At 42.6% G+C, this 20,943-nt stretch overlaps 1 protein-coding gene across 5 annotated transcripts in view; it reads right to left on the reverse strand.

Annotated features, from left to right (window-relative positions):
- The window catches only part of KCNJ16 (potassium inwardly rectifying channel subfamily J member 16), an 85,554-nt gene continuing 64,611 nt past the window's right edge, over positions 1-20,943 (reverse strand). For 3 of the 5 annotated variants that reach the window (XM_058702739.1, XM_058702735.1, XM_058702734.1), the window contains exon 2: positions 1-2,787. In XM_058702739.1, coding sequence (XP_058558722.1) covers positions 1,440-2,699 — 1,260 coding nt within the window. In that variant the 5' untranslated portion in view covers positions 2,700-2,787 and the 3' untranslated portion in view covers positions 1-1,439. Of the gene's footprint in view, positions 2,788-3,745; positions 3,888-20,943 lie in introns of all 5 variants that reach the window. The other 2 variants (XM_058702738.1, XM_058702736.1) reach the window with 1 other exon arrangement.

Raw genomic sequence — 20,943 nt, forward strand, 5'->3', positions numbered from 1 at the left:
TAACTGTTTGATTTAAATTTTTTTTAATGTTTATTTATTTTTGAGAGAGACAGAGACAGAATGCGAGTGGGTTGGGGCAGAGAGAGAGGGAGGCACAGAATCTGAAGCAGGCTCCAGGCTCTGAGCTTTCAGCACAGAGCCTGATGCAGGGCTCGAGCTCGCGAGCTGTGAGATCATGACCTGAGCCGAAGTCGGACGCTCAACCGACTGAACCACCCAGGCACCCTTTAACTGTTCGATTCAGAAAGCTTAAAGTGTCTTTTTACTCATAAGGGATTGGGCTTAAAGTAACCATGATTAACATCTTTTAACACAGAAACAGAGCATACAAATTTATCTCATGTCCTAAAATTTAAGCAATTCCATAGCACTTAGCTTATCCATTTAATAATATGCATAAACATCACATTAATTCTATTTCACAAAATCTTCTATCTACATGATTGTTCCAAGTTCAAAGGAAGAGTTTCTTAAAATCTAGAATTCAAGTCATGTATGTCTTGTAAAGTGACCAAGACAGGAAGCATACCTAACTGCTTCTGGGCACACATAAGTATCTTTCCCCTGCCCTCCCTCCATTATGCTCCCCACCCCCCCATGCCACACACACACACACACACACACACACACAAAATGGCTCCATCTTCCAAGAGAAGACGAGAGGTGGACAAAGGAAGCCCCTTATCGTTCATTGCCTTACTTCTGCTCTTCTACATAAAGCCCTTTCTTTGTTGCAGTCAACCAAGGCATTTAAGAGAGAAATACTGCTCTGAATCATGTCCAGTCTTCTTCTGCTTTATCAGTGAGAAAAAAAGCAAAACAAAACAAACCAACTTCTAGCACTCAACGATCATCACCTGGGTAAGTGGCAGGTGTCTATTTCTCACCGCCACCGCGTCTTTCTCTGCTGATACCAAGACACTACGAGGGGCAAACATCAAACCTGCCAGGTGACTTCAGTTAAATATCTTAACGTTACAATCTACTGGATGCATTTCTCGCATACCTTGGTTGGATGACAAGATGCTTTTATGGGAAACTACTATCGATGTAAATTTGTTATTTATGCTGGCTGCCCATCTTCCTATTTTTATTTATTCCAGTACCCTACCTTTGTTCTCCATTACTGAATACCATACCTCCTATTGAAGATACAACTATATGGTGTAATAAAAGGAGATGAAATTTAAACTAATCAAGTAGGCTCTTAATAGCATCCCTAATACAAAATTTGCTAGCAAAAAAAAAGAGTTTAAGCAATTGGGTACTATGTCATGTTTAGATGATCTTTCACCAGATTTAACATGTTCTTCTTATCCCCTATCACCATGGCACATAGCTATAACATCCCTTAAAAGCCCTTGTATAACTACTCGCCTCGAGGTGACTGGCTACAGAGTAAAATGATTGGGTGGGAGCCCTTGTGATCACAATTTGAACTACATTTGGGATTCTACAGAGATTCTATTTAAAGTCAAGACAGCTTTCTGATAAGGTGCTTCCTTACACTCATCTGTGGCCGAGGTGGTGGTCTCCTCCGGGTTTTCACAACTGCTGACAATGGCAACGGCGCTAAATGACCTTCTTCTGACCTTGGTGTCTGACGTGCCGGGTCCTCGGACCGGAGGGGTTTTTTCCATGTTGTGGAGCTGCTGGTCTTTCCAGTCCAGTTGTTTGGCACTGCAGAAGGGGGCATAGACTTCCACGCTCCCCTCAAACTGTAAGCAGTTCACCTTGTAATACTTTCTCTTAACTTCCAGGACGTCATTGAACCTGTGGCCCCAGAGAATTTCTCGGGGAACGTAGGAACTTCTGGATTGGTGGGAAGTCCCCGTGGAATCACCAGTATAGATAAATGTCACCAAAATCTCAAAGTTATCTTTGGCCACTGCTTTTCGGTCAAGGGCATACAGAGGGCTCTCATGGTCAATTTCATGAACAATAGTTACTGGTGTGACAAGAATGATCTGATCATTAACCAACTTTAGGTCTTTAAAGGCCATCGTCATCCGCCCTTCGCTGTCTTCTGTGTAGCGGAGAAGTTGGGCTCTCACTGTGCCTTCTACCACGTGGTTTGGTCGGAAATCACCAATGCGCCACATGAGGCAAAGTTTCCCGTCTCTCATCCCTATGAGTGCAAAATAGCTAAACCGAATGGTTTGGGCTCTCTTTCGAGCGGTTGCCATTTTGGCTAAGGCGGCTCCAATGATGAAGGTATTTATGATGCAGCTCAAGATGGACTGAAGGATCACCATGAGCACGGCCACAGAGCATTCTTCAGTGACACAGCGGTAACCGTAACCTATGGTGGTCTGGGTTTCCAGGGAGAATAAAAACGCCGCGGTGAAGGAATGGACGTTGTCAACACAAGGTGTGATGTCTGGATCATTTAACAGATCACCGTGATGAAAGGCAATGAGCCAGAAGATAGAGCCAAATATCAACCAGGAGAGAATATAGGATAAAGAAAATATCACAAACATGTGGCGCCACTTGGTATCTACCAGGGTGGTGAAAATGTCAACCACGTAGCTCCCCCATTCTCCAAAAATGTGCTTGAAGTACACATTACAGCTGCCATCTTTGTGGAGCAGACGTCTTCTGGCTCTTCTCTTCTCAGCTACGATGTGCTCTGGGGGGTAGCCTGGGTATTTGGGGTCCACGTTTACAATCGGATAGCTGCTGCCGTAATAGCTCATCCTTCCCTATGTCCTTCAAGCATCCAGGTGGATTTCGTAATAGTAATAGTTCTATTCCTATCTGTTGATTTAAGTTTTCAGTTAAGATCTGCAAAAAAGAAAATTAAATACACTTCAGCTTTAGATTTTAATTTCCATCTTTGTAGCAATTTGCCAAATTTGAAGCAATTTCATGCCGTCTGAAATGGTGAAGGCTTCATTTGAACGGCAGAGACATTCAGTATTGATTACTCCTTTCAGTTTAGAATTCAGCTCAGTCATTATAGGAACAAAATATGTAATTAGAGAAAATAACATTTTTATATATGCACAAGGCTTGGGTAAACACTATGATTATCCCAAATGAAGACTCACTACCTTTTCTGACCTGATATAAACAAAAGTCTTGGGTTTTTTTTTTTTTTTTTTTCGCTCTTCTGACATGAGGGCACTTAGAAAACAAAGCCATCTATAATGTAAAAAGGCAAAACACAATTCACATATTTGAATAGCAGCCTTATCAGCCTTCTGTTTAAGTCAGATGGTTTTTCTTCTTCCTTTTTCTTAATGTTTTTATTTATTTTTATTTAAAAAAATTTTTTTTTCAACTTTTTTTTTTTTTTTTTGGGACAAAGAGACAGAGCTGAACGGGGGAGGGGCAGAGAGAGAGGGAGACACAGAATCGGAAACAGGCTCCAGGCTCCGAGCCATCAGCCCAGAGCCTGACGCGGGGCTCGAACTCACGGACCGCGAGATCGTGACCTGGCTGAAGTCGGACACTTAACCGACTGCGCCACCCAGGCGCCCCAGTTTTTATTTATTTTTAAAAGAGAAGGAGAGAGAGGGCATGCAAGGCAGGGGAGGGGCAGAGAAGGGAGACAGGATCTGAAGCAGGCTTTGCCCTGAGAGCAGAGAGCCCAGTGCAGGCTCCAGCTCAGAAACTGTGAGATCATGGCCTGAGCCTAAGTCAGACGCTTAATCGACTGAGCCACTCAGGCGCCCCCAGATGGGTTTTCTAAAAAGGACGCAATGAAGCATCACTACCTTCACGCTAACGTGTAACTTACATACTCGTTGCCGCAGACTTTCACCTCCAGCGCCTGCTGCCTCCCTTCTCTTCCACGGAGGCTTTGCTTCCTTGTATACTTCCCAGGACAGAACAGAACTGACAGGGATGCTATTTCAGATTCAAGCCCTTTCCCCTAGCCCCTTTAGTTTTAAGAGGAGGAAAAAAAAAAAATTCTTAACCCCAGAGGAGTTAAAACCACGCCCAGGTAAGCTTTCAATAAGGTATAAAATTGCTTCTGCTTTTGTCTCATGACATCCATCCTTTTTTTTTTTTTTTCGTCTTCTCTTTTTGGACACTGCAATCTCTTCTCTTTCCCTCTCAAAAGAAGCCAAAAATTTGCCAAAGTTCTAATCTTGTTTCCCTCTTAAAGGGAGCTTACTACAATTGGAGCCTTCTCTCCAGCTCTGACATGTACTTCTGATGCTTTCACAGCCATCTGTAAGCAAAATCATCTTTCCCCCCTCCCAATTCAATCTTTAAAAGATCAGGGTAGAACATACAGTTCTTATCGCTTTTAGCATCCGTGGAATAGGCCAGTGGTTTTCCCAGCTCAAGTCTGAAAGTAAGTTTTAAAACTTCAGTGTTAAATGGCCTTTAGCTACTTCTATGCCAGAAAAAAAAAAGTCACTGCAGCCCAATTTAATGGTGTATTAATTATTAGAATATGCTTTCCCCATAATCTGCCTGTGCCAGTTGGGGGCAGGGAGGATAAGGGGGAGAAAAGATTCCCACTAGAGAATCCAGCCACTGCTGTATAGAAAATGCAGTGAGAGTAAACACTATTGCGGACATCGAGACCCCTCCCCGTGAAACCAATGGAGGAAATTAATCACTAGGTACTTATCCAACACCTTCCCTGCAAAAGGGAGCAAAGAGTTAACTTCCTTCCAGTCAATAGGAATCATTTTTCTTCTTCTCCAGGGATCAGGCCCACTGGACAATAAACACTTTGTTTCGGGGACCACTGTGAGGATGAACTCTGTTTTCAGCCAAAACATCCGGTAAAGCATGTACACGTTTCTCTCCGTCCATCCCCATGCCCCCAGCCTGAGCCTTCTGCCCACTTGTCCTCCAGATATGTTTTGAGTCATAATATCCCCTCCTTTATCCCCAATCGGGTTTTTGGAGAGATGATTGCCTAATCTCAGGATGTGACCCAGGGCTGACAAAATGCTTACCGGAATGTTGAACATAAAATATTTCCACAAATTTTGTTCACAACACATACCTAGGTTCCTGTGTGATTTGTTAACTGAGTGACACTTTCCTAACAGAAGAAAGCTGCCGAAGGTTTCTCCGTCTCCATTCTGTCAGCTGATCACCGGAGGCATGAGAATGGGACCAATTCTAATCAAAGGCACGTATGATTGGAAATTAAAAAGTCGATTTGGAGATAGAATCGCTTCCTTGTTAAAGGCCCCCAACCCAGCTCCTTTGAAAGGGAACCGCACACCCTGTGGAAGTCTGAGAATAAGAAAACGCAGTTCATAAATCAAGAGCTACTGTGTGACTCTGCTCTTTTCTACTGCCAAGAGAAAAAAAAGAAAAGGTTTTTATTTGAAATGGCACGCAGTTTGAATTCCAGCAGTGCCAACGACTGTTACAAACAAGCTATTTTAAAAACACCTTCAACAGCATGCTAATTGGTGAATGAATTTTCAATTAATACAAGCTGTAAGGGAGCAAATTTGATGATGTGCAAAATTTATTTCTAAATAATGGAATCGTTTCAGGGAGACAAGTTACAGCTGTGAGAGTTCTGCCCTAAACCCACCGCGCCCTGTGCCCCTGCCGTGGCCCACCATGTTGAATTGATCATTTATTCCAACTTATCCAGAGAAAAGCCTTCAGATTCTGTTTAGATGCCTGCATTTGATTCGTTGACTGGCCAACCATGTGCATGATACATTTTCTAAAAGAGATGGTCTTTTTTTTGTTTTTTTTAATTTTTTTTTTCAACGTTTTTTATTTATTTTTGGGACAGAGAGAGACAGAGCATGAACGGGGGAGGGGCAGAGAGAGAGGGAGACACAGAATCGGAAACAGGCTCCAGGCTCCGAGCCATCAGCCCAGAGCCTGACGCGGGGCTCGAACTCACGGACCGCGAGATCGTGACCTGGCTGAAGTCGGACGCTTAACCGACTGCGCCACCCAGGCGCCCCGAGATGGTCTTTTACACTAAATGCCAGATTATAAACAAACTAGTTTAATGAGTCTGAACCATTTCTCAGGTTACCCAATGGGCAAAGAATTTTATGGATGACCTTTCGTCAAAATGACTTGACAAAAATGTTTATTAATCTCTTGTCTCATATGTTGTGTTAATTTGAGCACTTTCCCAATTTTTTACCATTAAATAATAGAGGCTAAGACTTGTGGGTTGGCTGGACATTCTATGTGTAACATGCACGTTTCTTAGGATGAAAACCCAGCTTTGAAAATGCCTCCCTGCATTCATAATCATCTCATCACCTTCCATTCCGTCACGAAAAATCATTTGCGATGTTCCTATTTTCTGTATGTCTTTTTGCATGTTCTTGCCCTCTAGCAACCAATGGTGACTGTATCACTGGATGTGAAATTCCATTTTTTATTAAAAATGGGAATTTGAGCACTGTAATGACAAAATTGTGGAATACAAAGTTCAGAAGGAAGTGCTGAATCTGGGGTCCCCCTTTGGTGCCAGTTTCAAATTATTTGCCAGGTGACTAATGACAAAGGCAGGAAAAAAAAAAAGACTGCAATTTCTTTGTCGTGCACGGAGTTCTCCTATAGGAGCAGCTAGAGTTAAGGGGCAAGGCAGGTCAGGATGCTGGGCTGTTTCCTGAGAATGCTGTCGAAGTCATTACAATTTTCTCCACACCACAGAGATGACCCAGAGAAAGTTCGAGGGGTCAGCAGACCCGATCCTGACAGCGACTGTTTTAGTGGACACATGAGAGCTGATGAGGCAGAGAGTAGAAAGGGTGGCCTAGATTCTGTGTGCAGGTCATTGTCTTTAGAGACTGGCTTGAGGGCAGCTCTGTGGCGTGTGAAGGGGGCCAGAGCAAGAACCTGTGGTCAGAAGGCACTTGTGGGTGGGCCCTGGCCGCTGAGGAGGAAAGAAGGAGGGAGTTCATGGGATAGGAAAGAAGCCAAACCAGTTAGGTTATTTTGCTCAAAACCTATTCCACAATGTATTGCCTTGGAATTATGCTAGAGCCTTGTCTTGCCTGGAATCCTCCAAAGACATTCAGACACAATTAGGTGGAGCTCTTCATTCAGCCATTGAACACCTGCTTCGCCCAGAACCCACTAGATACTGCCCAGACTTCTCCAAATATTCCCTGTCTCCCAATTTTCAAACAGTTTCTCCTTTGTTGACATTCCATGGCCTTCTCCTGTTTCTCCTCAGCTGCTATCATCCCCAGAGCAGGTCTCGGATTGAGCTCCAGCCTTTAACCTCTTTGTTCAAACTTCTGCCGTTTAACTTCTCAGTGATGAAAGACTTTACCTCTTTCCTGATAGAACTCTACAATCTCTCCTGAATCAATTTAAGAAAGTCTTGTGCCAGTTTAAGACAAGAAAGGGGGTTCTGCTATGCTACGAGCAAACAACCAGACTGAATCCTGGAGCTGGGAGGGAGAAACAGAAACCAGGTGTTACAACATTGCTGGTGACTTTATCTGGACGGCCTCTTTCTAGCCCATTTTTTTTTCTTATGTAATATCTACAACCTAATCATAAATCTGCCATATCCAAAAATGATGCTCTGTTTTGTAAAGAAGTAGAAAAGTCTGGAATTATGTTTCCCCATTTTCTGGATGTCAAGATCATACAAAAGCAGTAAGAATTATAACTGCAGGGCTGCCTTGGTAGCTCAGTTGGTTAGGCATCTGACTCTCGGTTTCGGCTCAGGTCATGATCTTGCCGTTTGTGAGTTTGAGCCCCATGTCAGGTTCCAAGTTGACAATGAGGAGCCTACTTGGGATTCTCTCTCTCTCTCTTTCCCTCTCTCTGTGTCCCTCCCCCGCACATGTTCTCTCCCTCTCTCAAAATAAATAAATAAATTTTAGGGGCTCCTGGATGGCTCAGTCAGTTGAGCGTCCGACTTCAGCTCAGGTCATGATCTCACGGTCTGTGAGTTCGAGCCCCGCGTCGGACTGTGTATTGACAGCTCAGAGCCTGGAGCCTGCTTCACATTCTGTGTCTCCCCCTCTCTTTGCCCCTCCCCCACTCACTCTCTGTCTCTATCAAAAAATGAATAAATGTTAAAAAAATTAAACAAAATAAACTTTAAAAAAAATTAAAAAGAAGAATTATAATTCCAAATTATTCTGTCTTAAAAATGAATGATCTTAATAAGCAATAGCCTGAAATACAATGTTTTTTGGTCTTGTAGAGAAATCCTGAATTGAGAGACAGACTTCCAATTCCAGGTCTGTCCCCAGTATCTGGAGTGGTTCATGAAAGTAACTTTTCTCAGAACCTCAGTGCCCTCGTGCATGATACGGGGATAAGAACACCTATGTGACTGAGTTATTGTGAGTTTGATCGAGATAGTGAATGGGAAGCCATATTTCACTGTGCCAACCTCATGGTAATTACTAAATAATTATTGTTTGAATGTGAATCTTGTGAAGACTCAGTTTCCCTCTCAGTAAAATATCAGAACATCTGCTTGAACCCTATCAAGGAGCTTTCCACTTGCCTGACCGAAGGGTTGACAATGTGGCTCCCAGCAGATACTTCTATTTTAAATTCAGGGGTGGCACCACTGTTTCCTACTACTGAGCTACAGGGGCCAATTCTCCCATCTTTCTAGCTGCCCAAAGCGCCAGCGACTGGATCGTATTCCTTTCCTTTTCACAACTGTCACCAAATGGGAAATCCCCTACTCCTTGTCCTCAACACAGGTGCACGCACACATACCCTTACCCCACAACACACATACACACTCCCATATACATGCATGCACATACTTTCAACTCAATGATAAAAATGCATTGCTTAAAAAAAAAAAAAATTGTGCTGCTATTCCCTCTGAGCAACCAAGCTAAAGGAAACAAGACTGACAAGCTTAGCAAAGTCAACAGATTAAAGAAATCCATTAGGTAGTTATCATGTGTATTTTTTGTCTTAAAAGGTATGGGCATGTTTTACTAAAATAGTTCTGAAGGTTTCTCTTGTTCTTATCGTGATAATCAGCCCATCCCTGTCTTGGTTGGACGCCAGCCTGGGTTGCTCAGAAGGGTGCTCCTTTGAGCTGCAGAAGCTGGATGTCATGAGATCTTAACGTCCCTTTAAGAGAATGCAGTCCAACCTTCATGTGTCAGGTTCCCCAGTGGCGTCTAAAGGTCTCCAATGGGAATTTGTTGCTGATTGTTTTCATTCTTGTCTTGTCTTTTATTCATTTTTTTTTTCAATTACACTCCTACTGTGTGCCAGACCCACCCACTTTTAGGAATTAGCGAGAGTCCCACTTACGCGGAAGGCTCATTTGAGGATTGGCAAAAGGAAGCACTAACTCAGAGAGAATGGCCCGCAGCAAGGAGAGAGGGCGCAGTTTAACCCGGGCGATCAGAGAGTGTTTGGTGCCCACTTGGCATCCAAGTGAGAATGTGCTCTTCACTTCTCCTGCCTGTGGCCTTCAGTAAGAAAGTTCTCGACTCAGGCCTCGTTCTCTGTTGTATTTTGTTTGTTTGAGACACAGTCACTATCTAGTCGTTAAGGCTTTCGCTATTTACAGGTGTAATCTGGCTGCTGCACCCTTTGCTCTAAGCTAATTTTAAGAACTGGTTCTCAGAAGAACCTATCATTACAGGAACGCATCTGCATTTTATCGCTAAAGTCAGGCTTTCCTGATCGGGTAAAAACCTGGTTTTACCAGGTCTACATAACAGCCTTCTAACTCATCTCTTGCCACCTTTATCCAGAGTGATAGTTCTCACCTAAAATGTAAATCAAATACTCCTTCTCCTGCTACCATGGATCCAGTCGAAGCTCCATATTATGGTCCTGCAGTAGCTCTGTTAAAGGACAAGAGCATGGGGATCAAAGACTTAGATTCTGATCATGGTTCCACATCTCAGCTGCATGATACCAGCATCTTACAGATATCTTTCAGCTTCCTTTTCTTTATTTGAAACATAGGGACAATCGGTGACTCTCAAAACGCTTTTCATAAGGAATAAATGGCGTAATGTAAAAGATCACAATGGTTAGCATCTTGGAAGCTGTCTTTATTTGTAGTCTCTGTTTACCCCTTAATTTGAATGCCTATTTCTCCTCTGTTTCTTATAATAGCTTACAATACTGGGTCTTTTTCTACTCTGGGATAGATGGATATCTGAACTACAATATGAAAAAATGAATACGACTAAATAAGAAGAAGGAGAAAAAGAGTTTTCCGGGCAGAGGAACAGCATTTGCAAAGACTCTGTGACTCAAGGACGCACAGGGCATGCTTTCCAAAGAACTGAAATCAAGGAGAGAGGGAGCTGAAGCTGGAAATGAAAGTGATTGAAGTATCTTAACTAACAGTACAGCATAATAAGGTTTCTATTTTTAAAAAGACCACTCTGGGGCGCCTGGGTGGCTCAGTCGGTTAAGCGCCTGACTTCAGCTCAGGTCACGATCTCGCGGTCCGTGCGTCCCGCGTCGGGCTCTGGGCTGATGGCTCAGAGCCTGGAGCCTGCTTCTGATTCTGTGTCTCCCTCTCTCTCTGCCCCTCCCCCGTTCATGCTCTGTCTCTCTCTGTCTCAAAAATAAATAAATGTTAAAAAAAAAAAAAAAAAAAAAAAGACCACTCTGGCTGTCCAATGGAAAATTGGCTGGAGAAATTTAAAAGCAGGCATGGGGAGTGAACCAGGAAAGTATTTCAATGATCAAGTAAGAGGTGACGGTGGTCAGGATTAGGACGCTGCCAGTGGAAGTGGCAGAAGCCACTTATCACCACAGTGTTTCTTTACCAGCACCTGGAGCAGAGTCACATGACCCTGGAGTGACCAATCAGAACTTCACAAACAAGTCTTTGACTCTTGAGGAAGTGATTGATACAAGGGTACTGGACCCTATCATTTGAGGCAACTTCAGGGAGTCAAGAAGCCAGCCGTGAGGTGGCGCGTCTAAGTTTCTCTACAGAAGGGTACAAGTCGCAACTCCTAGTGAGACGGTCCCTCAGGTAAGATGCCCATTTTGCCTTGCTTCTTGCTTTGGCTCATATCAGGTTTTCTCTTTTCATACAAAGAGGCAAGAGTATGGTCTAATCAGTCTCCCTTACTCCTATCACATAAACCAGCAGCAAGTCCTATGGGCTCGCCTCCAGAATAGATCTTGGGGTGCCTGTGTGGCTCAGTCAGTTAAGTGACTGACTCTTGATTTCGGCTCAGGTCATGATCTTAAGGTCATGGGGTTGAGTTCAGTGTCGGGCCCCATGCTGACAGTACAGGGCCTGCTTGAGATTCTCTCTCTCCGTGTCTCTCTTTGCACATGCTCTCCCACTCTCCCACTCTCTCTTTCTCTCTCTTACTTTCTTCAGTAAAGTTCTTCTTCCCCTCCCCCACTCTCTCTTGCACATGCTCCCTCTCTCTCTCTCAAAATAAATAAATAAACTTAAAGAAAGAACAAAGTAGATCTTAAACCTAATCAGATCTCCTGGTAGTCCAAACCACCATATCTTCAGTGGACCACTAAGAGGTCTTCTTTGCCTGCCTTTGCACTTTAATCTACTCTTTTTGAAAATAAAATCAAAACATGTCACTCCCCTGCTTAAAACCCTCCAGCACCTTTCCACCCTTCCCATTGCAATTAGAGTAGTTTGCACAATCTGTGTTATATACACAGCATATACCTCTGACTCTTCCCACCTCTTGAAATTACTTCCTACCATTCTCCTTCCCACTGTTCACTCCCTAACATCACCGTGTCTCCCTCTTTCACTGACACAAAGGTCCACAAGTTATAGTTTAAGGGCCAAATCGGGCTCACCTCTCGCTTTCATAACATTTTATTGGAACACATTGAGACCATTGTTTGTAAAATGGTCTACAGCTACTTAGTGTCATGCTACCACTGCCGACTTGAGTAGCTGCAACAGACACACATGATTCACGGAGCCAATATTTTTATTATCTGACTCGTTACAGAAAAAGTCTGCCAAGTTCCACTCTAACACCCAAGGATGCTCTGCCTCAGGGCCTTTGTACCTCCTTTTCTGCCTGTGTGACGTCTTATTTATCATCACTGAAGTCTCATCTTTAATGTCACCTTTTCAGAGGGGCCGTATCTGATGAGGATGTGAACTAAAATCCTCCCCCACATCATTCTTTTTTGTGTCGTTAGCATGATTTTCATGTCAAAACACTCGCCACCAGTGATGGATTACATGTTTGTTGGCTGGATTGCCCCATGGAATAGATTGTAAGCTCCATGAAAAAAAGATCCTCTTGTCTTCTTCGCCCCTGTATCCCCAGCAGCTAGAGTAACATGTGGCATGCAGGTATTCACCAATTATACATCGAAGGAATGAACTAATAACTAATTGAACAATATACTATCCTTAAGGAGATTTTAGTTCTAGTAAAAGAATCAGCATTCTTAGAAGTGTAGACCATCAGCGCTGGTAATTCTGCAAACATCAGCTCTCAGTTCCTTCCACTTACCTTGCCTCTCCCCTGTCCTAGCTGCCAGTTCACACATAGTTTTTTTAAAAAAATCACACTGTTTATTTAGGTTAGCAGCTTCCCTAGAACTGCGGATTTCAGTATGATAATGCCCGCAGCTATGCTGCAGAACTCTGGAACTCTGGAGCCGGGGGGAAAAAAAAAAAAAAGAAATCAAGCTTGGCACTAAAAAGTGTTTAATAAAATTTGTTAAAGCCATGATTGAATTATTAGAAATGTGGTTCCCCTAACACGGATGCCTGTTATTATACTGGCATTTTAAAGATATGCTCAAATATAATATATATTATATATTTAATTTGAACTATTTCTGGAGGTGAGTTGGCATGAGGTGACAACAGTCTACGAATTTCATGCAGCCACTGATCCAGCAACTCCATCTGTAGCAGTTTATCCTAAAGAAATGATCATGGGTGAGCACAGAGACATGGCTAATTTGTACAACTATTTGTAGTAGCAAATTTTGGCCAGGGTCTCACCATCTAATAAATGTGGGATTGTTTCATAGGTAATGGTACAAGCATAACATTACTCGTTACTTTTAATGTGCCCATTAAAAGCGATGGAAGAGAATGAGAGAAAAAAATGTGAAACATATTGTCTGGTAGAAAAAATAAAACAGGGCTTAAAAAAAAATCCAGGGCTGTAAAACAGCTTGTATGATAGTATTATATATATGTGTGTGTGTGTGTGTGTGTGTGTGTGTGTATGTGTGTGTATATACACACACACACACACACACACATATATATTTAAATATATTTAAAACAGAGAACAGACAGTATGATATGCAACAAAATGTTAATTGTGGCCCTCTCTGTTTGGTATGATTATTTTTTCTCCTCCTGTTTCTTCTATTTGCTTATTTACATTTTACAGGGAACACGCATTACTTTAACCAAAAAAAAAAAAAAGAAGAAAAGAAAAAGAAAAGAGAGATAGGTATTTTCAGTTGGTAGTTTGAAGTGTATCAATTCTGAGGCTTCACAAAGGGAAAGCAAACCAATAGCAATCTAAAAGCATTTATTAGGGCCTTTAAAAGGCAGCTATAAATAGCCCAGGGAGGCAGACAGTCCTACAGACGTTTAAAGTCAGACATTGATGCTGTAATTTTTGCTGGAACAATTCACAGAAACAAATATAGTGACATTTAATTCATCTAAGTAAAACCAGATCTCATTTAAAACAAGGAGGGGGGATGGAGGGGGAGTCGGGTCAGATTTGGCCACTGGAGACTGATTGCAGAAATCATGAAAGCAGTTGGTAACAAATCAGGGATACATAAAGCAGAGGTAAAATTAAACAGGCATCAAATACAATCCTCCCTCTCAGTGCCCCCTTTTCTCCCTTCTCCATTCCAAAACATATTAAACCGTTAATACCTTCATTTCTTGGCTTGGGATACCAAAGTCTGTTTTAGGCATCTCTCTTTTATCTTAATATTTTCAATAACTTTGGAAAGAAAATGTTAAAAGTTGTGCTATTTTGCAACTTTACTACTTTAAGGCCTATGTTGTTAGATTTTAAGACCCAAGGAAATGGTCCTTGGAAATGGATGAATTTGAGAAGGGCAGTTAGGTATTTATGATGTAGATTTGCCTAACTAGACAGCCCTGGCCGGTGCTTAAGAATTCATTTTCATGAACTCCAAAACCTCATTAAGACACGTCGGCCAGCAGTACAACACAGAGTCTTTCTGCAAGTGTAATCTACCACCACCCAGCTTGCACAGACCTGGGGGAGCACCTTACACCTTCAGAGCCTTGGGCTTCACCCCAATCATTTGGACTCCCTTCCCTCCCCCCTCCCCATCACCACTTGATCCTTCTACATCCTCAAGATAGAGATCTACCACCTTAATGTTTCAAGAATTGAGACACTGGGTTTTGACAGGCCTGAGACTGAGTTCAGATGTCTGCTTGATCATTAGTGACACTGTGCATTTGTGCATAAATGACTCGACCTCGTCAAGCCACGATATACCCATCTGAAAAATGCAAATCATAGGACTTCTATGAAGATTAAATGAAGCTGTGTTCCCAAATCTCCTTTCACGGGGCTGGTACTTAATAAATATTTAATTGCAATGCTTGTAGCTATGACTATAGTTCAATCAAGTATAGATCTAGAGGAGAGAGAGAGAGAGAGAGAGAGAGAGAGAGAGAGAGAGAGAGAGACTGCCATTTTTTGAATGATAAATTACTATTAGATTGGCAATTTCCTAGGCTTGTTTGAAAGTTGCCTTCTAGCACCTAATTGTCTCGACATCACCTTTAGGGAGACATGACAGAGCTGCCCAGAAAAACCACAAGTATCATTAAGAATAGGAGTCATTATGTACTACCCACTCACCTTGCTTTCTAAATGCCAGCACCTCTGACCGAACTTTCATAGCTCCCGCATAGTTTGATTCGGGAGCCACTTTGGTGGAACCTAACGGTGCATTCCAAAACAAATGTAATCTATGGAAAACATATGTGCCGTGACTTTTGACCTCCTTCGAGTTTGGTGTTTATGGTATTCCAACAGAATACCCGGTCCTATCACTCTGTTGGTATTTTCCAATTTTGTGAGAACTGCCTGCAAATTGCCCTCTTTGGAAATTTACAGAGAATCTATTTATTAACCTATTCAATCTGCTGGGGATCACTGAAGTCACACATGTGATTTTGCTAGTAGACCAGGAACTCCCTGGATAGTGTCTACAACTTTAACCTTTAAATGATTGAGTTTCCACTTTAAGCGGTCAAAATGAAAACTCAGGACATCTTCGTTGGGGAGAAACATAAGGCAACTGTTACCGGTTCGGATCTTAATTTCCATTGTCCCTTGTGGATGCCGATAAATTGGGAAGGTCTTTAAAATACAGGACAAAAGATCTCCCTGGGAAGATCCGGATAGATAGCCAATTGAGGTAATACCTTAAGCCGTGTGTCGCCTATCACACGAGATTAGCTTTATCAGCCTTTTCAAGGGCGCTTGGCAAAAAAGCATTGCCACTTACTACCGATAATAAACGACTTAAGTAGCTGATGGAAATCAGTGCCTTTGACAGACTCTCAAATTTTCACGCATTTCATCTTCTATACTTTCTCCATCGGTTATAGTCCTGTCTCCACGGCAGTGGTATAGAAGCAGAATGAAGCTGGAAGGTTTGATGCTGTTATCTATGAATGCCTATACAAACAGAGGTGACCCAAATTAGCAATACTTCTCTTAGAAAGGAAAAGTGATACTATTCTCAGTGTATTCATTGTGATGGACACTAGGGAGTTTAGTGTGGGCCAAACAGGGACGTTTTTCCCCTCAACCTCATGGCACACTATTTAAGCCTTCATTGTAAGAGACTGTTTCACTTAGCTAAATATATCAATGCCTACAGTGAGCTAGAAAAGATCGTGGACACAGCCTTTGTGTATTCTTCGATTCGATTAACATTTAACTAATCTGAGGCATTGTGCGAGCTATCACTGAGGATCATGAAGACTACTACTGCCCTGGAGGAGCTCCATCTTGCCAAGTATACCACAGACATTTTGTCAAGACAACCCGCCGGAGAGTGGAGGCATCTGTGGTAGATTAGTAACGACATGGCATGATGCTGTAGCTGCAAAAGAAAGGTGGTTGGGTTTGAGACCTTTCCTAGCATTTAAGGTGCAGAGGTGCTTCCCCAGCATTCTGCTTTGGTGGTCAGTTCTTGATTTTGTAGGCTAATGAAGGAAGATGGTACTATAGATAAGCCACAGAAGGAAAAAGCAATGAGAAATCGATTTGCATTTGGCTTGGAATAAATCATATGCTTTGGAAAGAATGCCCCATTTCGGTACTTTGCAGGCTATTAAAATGATTTTTCTGTTCCCTGGATTCAAGCTATCAGACAGGCAGGATGTAATCAAGGGGAACATTCTGGGCAGTTGAGCAAAAGGCAGTTTAGGAATTTTTATTTTTAATTTCTTGGGCTAATTCATCCAGCAGATAATCTGCCTATGGAAATTTAAGTGGTGCTTGGCTTGAACAAATAGATTTCCCACATCCAAATCAAAATTCATTCTGAGCCAAGAATGTACACAGCATAGCTATATGTGAAAAGGTTTCCAATATATTCTGAAAGTTCAACAATTTTTAGCTACTGATTTTATTAAAAATTATTCATACCATTGTAACGGTAGCCGACATGGCCTCCCTTTATTTGAGACTGATTGGAGGAGGGGATGGAAAAGAACGCTTTCTCTGGTAATGTGATTACCTTTTGCTTCAACTTTATAAAAATGCCACTTTGCACCCATGTCTGGTAGATAACATTTCTGAAAAACTCATTCAACAGATGAGCCTTGGCAATGCTGCAGAAGTTTAAAATCTTAATGGAAAGAATATGCTATGAACTAAAATAGCTTTTTCCATTCATAGAGTTTAGGAGCAGAGGAAGAAATATTGGCTTTTTAACCGAGAAATGTAAACATCGTTGGCATCTGAACTTCCAAATTTTATGTAACTTTCCAGTAGAAAGATAGATTGGATGCCCTCATTGAACAAAAAAAAAATGACAAACCCATCCTCAAAGACAGATTTTCAACAACTTAGGAAAATGTCCGTGCCAGCTTCCATATCCACAAGCATTTAAGAACGGAAACATAACAAGCTGAGGGAATATTTGTCCTGTTAATCATTCATATTTGACCAAATGGCACTGAAATGTTGTGAAAACCAAAGACTCCACCTCTTCCTCTCCAGCACCACCAACATAGAACTTGCACTTGTGTTCTTGGGTTCCTGGTACCAGGCTTGGCTTGGCAACACGCTATCTATGCATGTGCCGTTAAGCAAAACAGATCCCCACTTCCTCTCCCCAGCCGTGCTGTTCATGACCTCTATCCTGGTCATTTGAACCAAAGAACACTCCTTGCAGGGCAACAACACATTGGGATTTGTGACCTTGCCTGTCTGTGGGCATATTTCCCTAGTCCCTTTCCCCAAGGAGCTTTTACTGTCAGTTCAATAGAACAGTGCTAATAAAAATCTCCACAATCTAAAGCGCAATAGCCAGGAAGTCAAAGGAGTACCACCAAGGAGCTTAGTGTGGTGCAACCTTGAAGATCCCACCCACAGGCAATCTGTGATGGCAATCAAGGTCTCTCTATGTGCTCCCTGCTCCTACTTGTAGTCACATCTTCCTTCCACTCTTTTCAGCTCAATGCTGAATGAAGCCTCAATGCTGTGTCCCTCTCCCCTAATCCTAATAGCAATCCTGAAAAGCAAGTTTTACTATATCTTTTATGTTTTGCGAGTTAACAAACTAAGGCTTAGAGAAATGAAGTTGTCTGCTAAAGAAGCAGGCTTCAGCCCAAGTCTCCGTAACTGGATTATAAATGGTGCATAAAAGTTAATGTCATGCTCTTGGATATGCATATTTTTGTATCTAAGGCTCGAAACAGATCTTCTAGAGTTAAGGAAATTGTGTGCTATTCCTGTAGCTCCAAACACCAGGGTTATAGGGAAATAATTTCAGCATCAGTGGTTGTTTTCAAGCTTTCTTAAGATATATCTACCCACTCTACTGGTAAGAGCAGTCGTTGATGTGCACACCAGTATACACAAGCATAAGTGACTTTCAACCAGCAAAACCCCACCTAATTGAGCCATTAAGAAGTGTCAGCAAGGAAAGAGGCCAAAGGAAACTCAGAGCTGGGTTGGGGGTGTTGGGGAATGCTGTCAATGAGGGCTTATTGGGCGCTGCCTTTTCATGGAGAGGAATGTTTCCAATTGTGAGATTACACAGCCAATGGGTGGGCTTGAGGGAAGGCTTGTTGGCTTTGGACGCCCTTTGGAATGAAGCCAGTGTTTGAACACAAAGGGAAAAACAATCCAGTGTGGATGATGTCACCGAGCATCCTGAGGAAAGCAGCAAGGATAAAGCTTCCTACTGCTTGGATCCAAAGAACACAGACTTATTTTGGTATGAATTCCTTGTGCAGCCAGTAGCTTGACTCTTACAGAGGAATCGGTTCTAATCATAAAGACTCAGTGCTGGAGAGAGAGCGTGTGTGTGTCAGTCTGGTTCCTGATCTGTGAGCTAGAAAATCCACACCCCCACCCCTCCCCTCCACCCATGCTCTAGATTGTTCATGAATCCCTGTAAGTTGGGCAAAGGCCATTTTCCACAGGGGGAGACAGAACATGGGGCTGCTCTCCTCAAGGTCACTCTCAAACTGTGATCAGAAATCTACCTTGTCATATAGTAATGGTGATTATTAGATATGGGGAGGTGGGTGTAGGGAAGAGGGACCCAAAACACAAGGGGCTTTTTGTCAGTGGTAGCCCGGCAACAGTAAAACAAAGAGAAATTCATGCCATAACCAATGACTGAGGACAGCCTATTTGTCAGGTCACATCAGAGAGATGAGAGTATGTATTGTAAATATTTTTTAAATGGTCTGTGTATTTGATATCTGGACATCCTAAAAAGAAAAGAAACAAAAACAAAAACAAAAACACAACATTCCAGCTCGGGGAGAGACTGCCCCTCCCAGGGTTAGCCAATTCTTAGAGATAGCGAGGGACCCAGCCTGGAACATGCTTCTGATATAAAAACTAACTAATGCAGAGCCATATCTCCTCCATCTGTCCCGTAGACCCAAGGAGGCAATATTCTTCTGACTTAGCCATCCCAGGACCAGATATCGAGCAGCTAAGGACCGCTCCCATAGCCCAAAGCCCACCAAAATTATTTAAATTAGCCAATGCAAAACTCTTCGGCCTGTCCTGCCTTGCCTTTCCCACCCAAACCCCTATAAAGGTCATGGATCAGATCTTCCTATCACTCCTGTCTTCTGATCACCCTGGTGTCTTTCCCATGTGGCCCCGTGCAGTGTGTTGTGCCTCCTGTTTTGAGGGCCTGTGAGTATCACAAACTGTTTCCCTCAGCCTCAATGCCATCTGCTCTTGTGGCCACACCTGACTGACCATCTCATAAAAGAATGCAAAACCATCTAAAATTGGGATTGGGAAAAGACACGTTTCCATCGTCATTGCAAAAAATACTCCACAAGGGTAAGGAGTATCTTGCCATTACAGTCCAGAATGTTTTAGGTAGAAGTAGTTAGTGCCTTTCACTGTGGAGAAGTACCTGGTAACATTGCAAGTGAATGACAGCATGTTCCGCGTCTTCCAGTCTCGAGAGTGTCAGCCAAGGCTGAGCAAGCAGCGGATTGTGGAAAAGCGGTCATAGCTTCTTGCTCTCAGCACGTGGGCCCAGGAAGCTGAGAGGGTCGCCCCAAATGGCTGTGAAGATTTATGGAGGGAGAAGATGGCAATGTCTTTCTAAGTATCAAATCTGATATATGCAGATATACCCAGTATAATGTCCAGACTCCTAAGGTCAAAGCTAAGGAGTGGGAGGACATTGGGTGTGGTTGGAAGCAAGCCTAATGATGCAATTGCAGAAGAGGAGAAGTTCAGCTGAGCTGCTGGAAGACAGTAAAGAGAGAAAAGAGTTACAGTTAATCAGCTTAACAGACACCCAGTGAGAAGCCAAGGGACAATAAGGAAGGGAAAAAACAGAGGTAGTGAACTGAAGAGAAATGAGAACAGACATCATGTACATACTCAGACAGGTGAACACTCCACATGAAAGAGTAATTTGGCTCTAGGTGTGGAGCTAGGGTTCAGGATCTGGGCTCCAGATTGAGAACAGATAAGGGTCAGATACAATCCTGAGCCTGAAAGGAGACACATCTTAAGTGCCAGGCACTTTATGTCCATGAAGCTAATTTTCCCCCAAATTCTGACAACCAGTGATCAGCATCATTCCCATTTTCAGGATGCGGAACTGAAGCTTAACTTGGTGGGTAGATTTAGTCAGGGTCACACAGAGAGTAAATGCTGGGGGGAGGAAAAAAAATACAAGAAATTTTTGAGTTTTTAATTTAAAATTTTTAAGTTTTAAGCCTCAATGAGAGGAGGAACTGTTAGAAACAGAATCAGGATGAAGTAGGTCTTTGGACCTCATCTCAGGGGGAAAAAAGAGAAAATTCAGTCACAACGACTGGGCACAGGTTCAGAGCAGAGCCAATTGCAAGAGATACAGGCTAAGTCCCATTAGGTGTGTTTTAGAGCCACTTAGGTGCTCTACGGATTGACCCGTTTCAAGATGGGAAGCAGAGGGGCCCGCATGTAAGGTCAATGCCCTTAGCTCTAGGGATTGGAGTCATTGACAGCAGGGAAACTTAGGCAAATGATTTCCCTCAAAGCTGATCAATCTCAAGCCCAGAAGCCAGCAAAGATGAGCAGTAGGAAAGCATAAAGGAGCTTAAAAGTATATCTTTCCCAGAAAATCAAGGCAAAGATTCAACAAAAAAGTTTTTCATCTACACAGAATTCCCGGTGAAAATTGCAAACGTTTGTTCACTTGGAGATATTTCCCTTCTGCAGTGTCATGTTTGACTCGGGATATCTTACTTTTTAAGAGAAGTCACTATCATGCTGAAGAAGTGGAACACAGGAAGAAGTGAAGGAGAAGAAAATATCAGAGAAAATA

Source organism: Neofelis nebulosa, chromosome 16, assembly GCF_028018385.1.
Source record: "Neofelis nebulosa isolate mNeoNeb1 chromosome 16, mNeoNeb1.pri, whole genome shotgun sequence".
Lineage (NCBI taxonomy): Eukaryota > Metazoa > Chordata > Mammalia > Carnivora > Felidae > Neofelis > Neofelis nebulosa.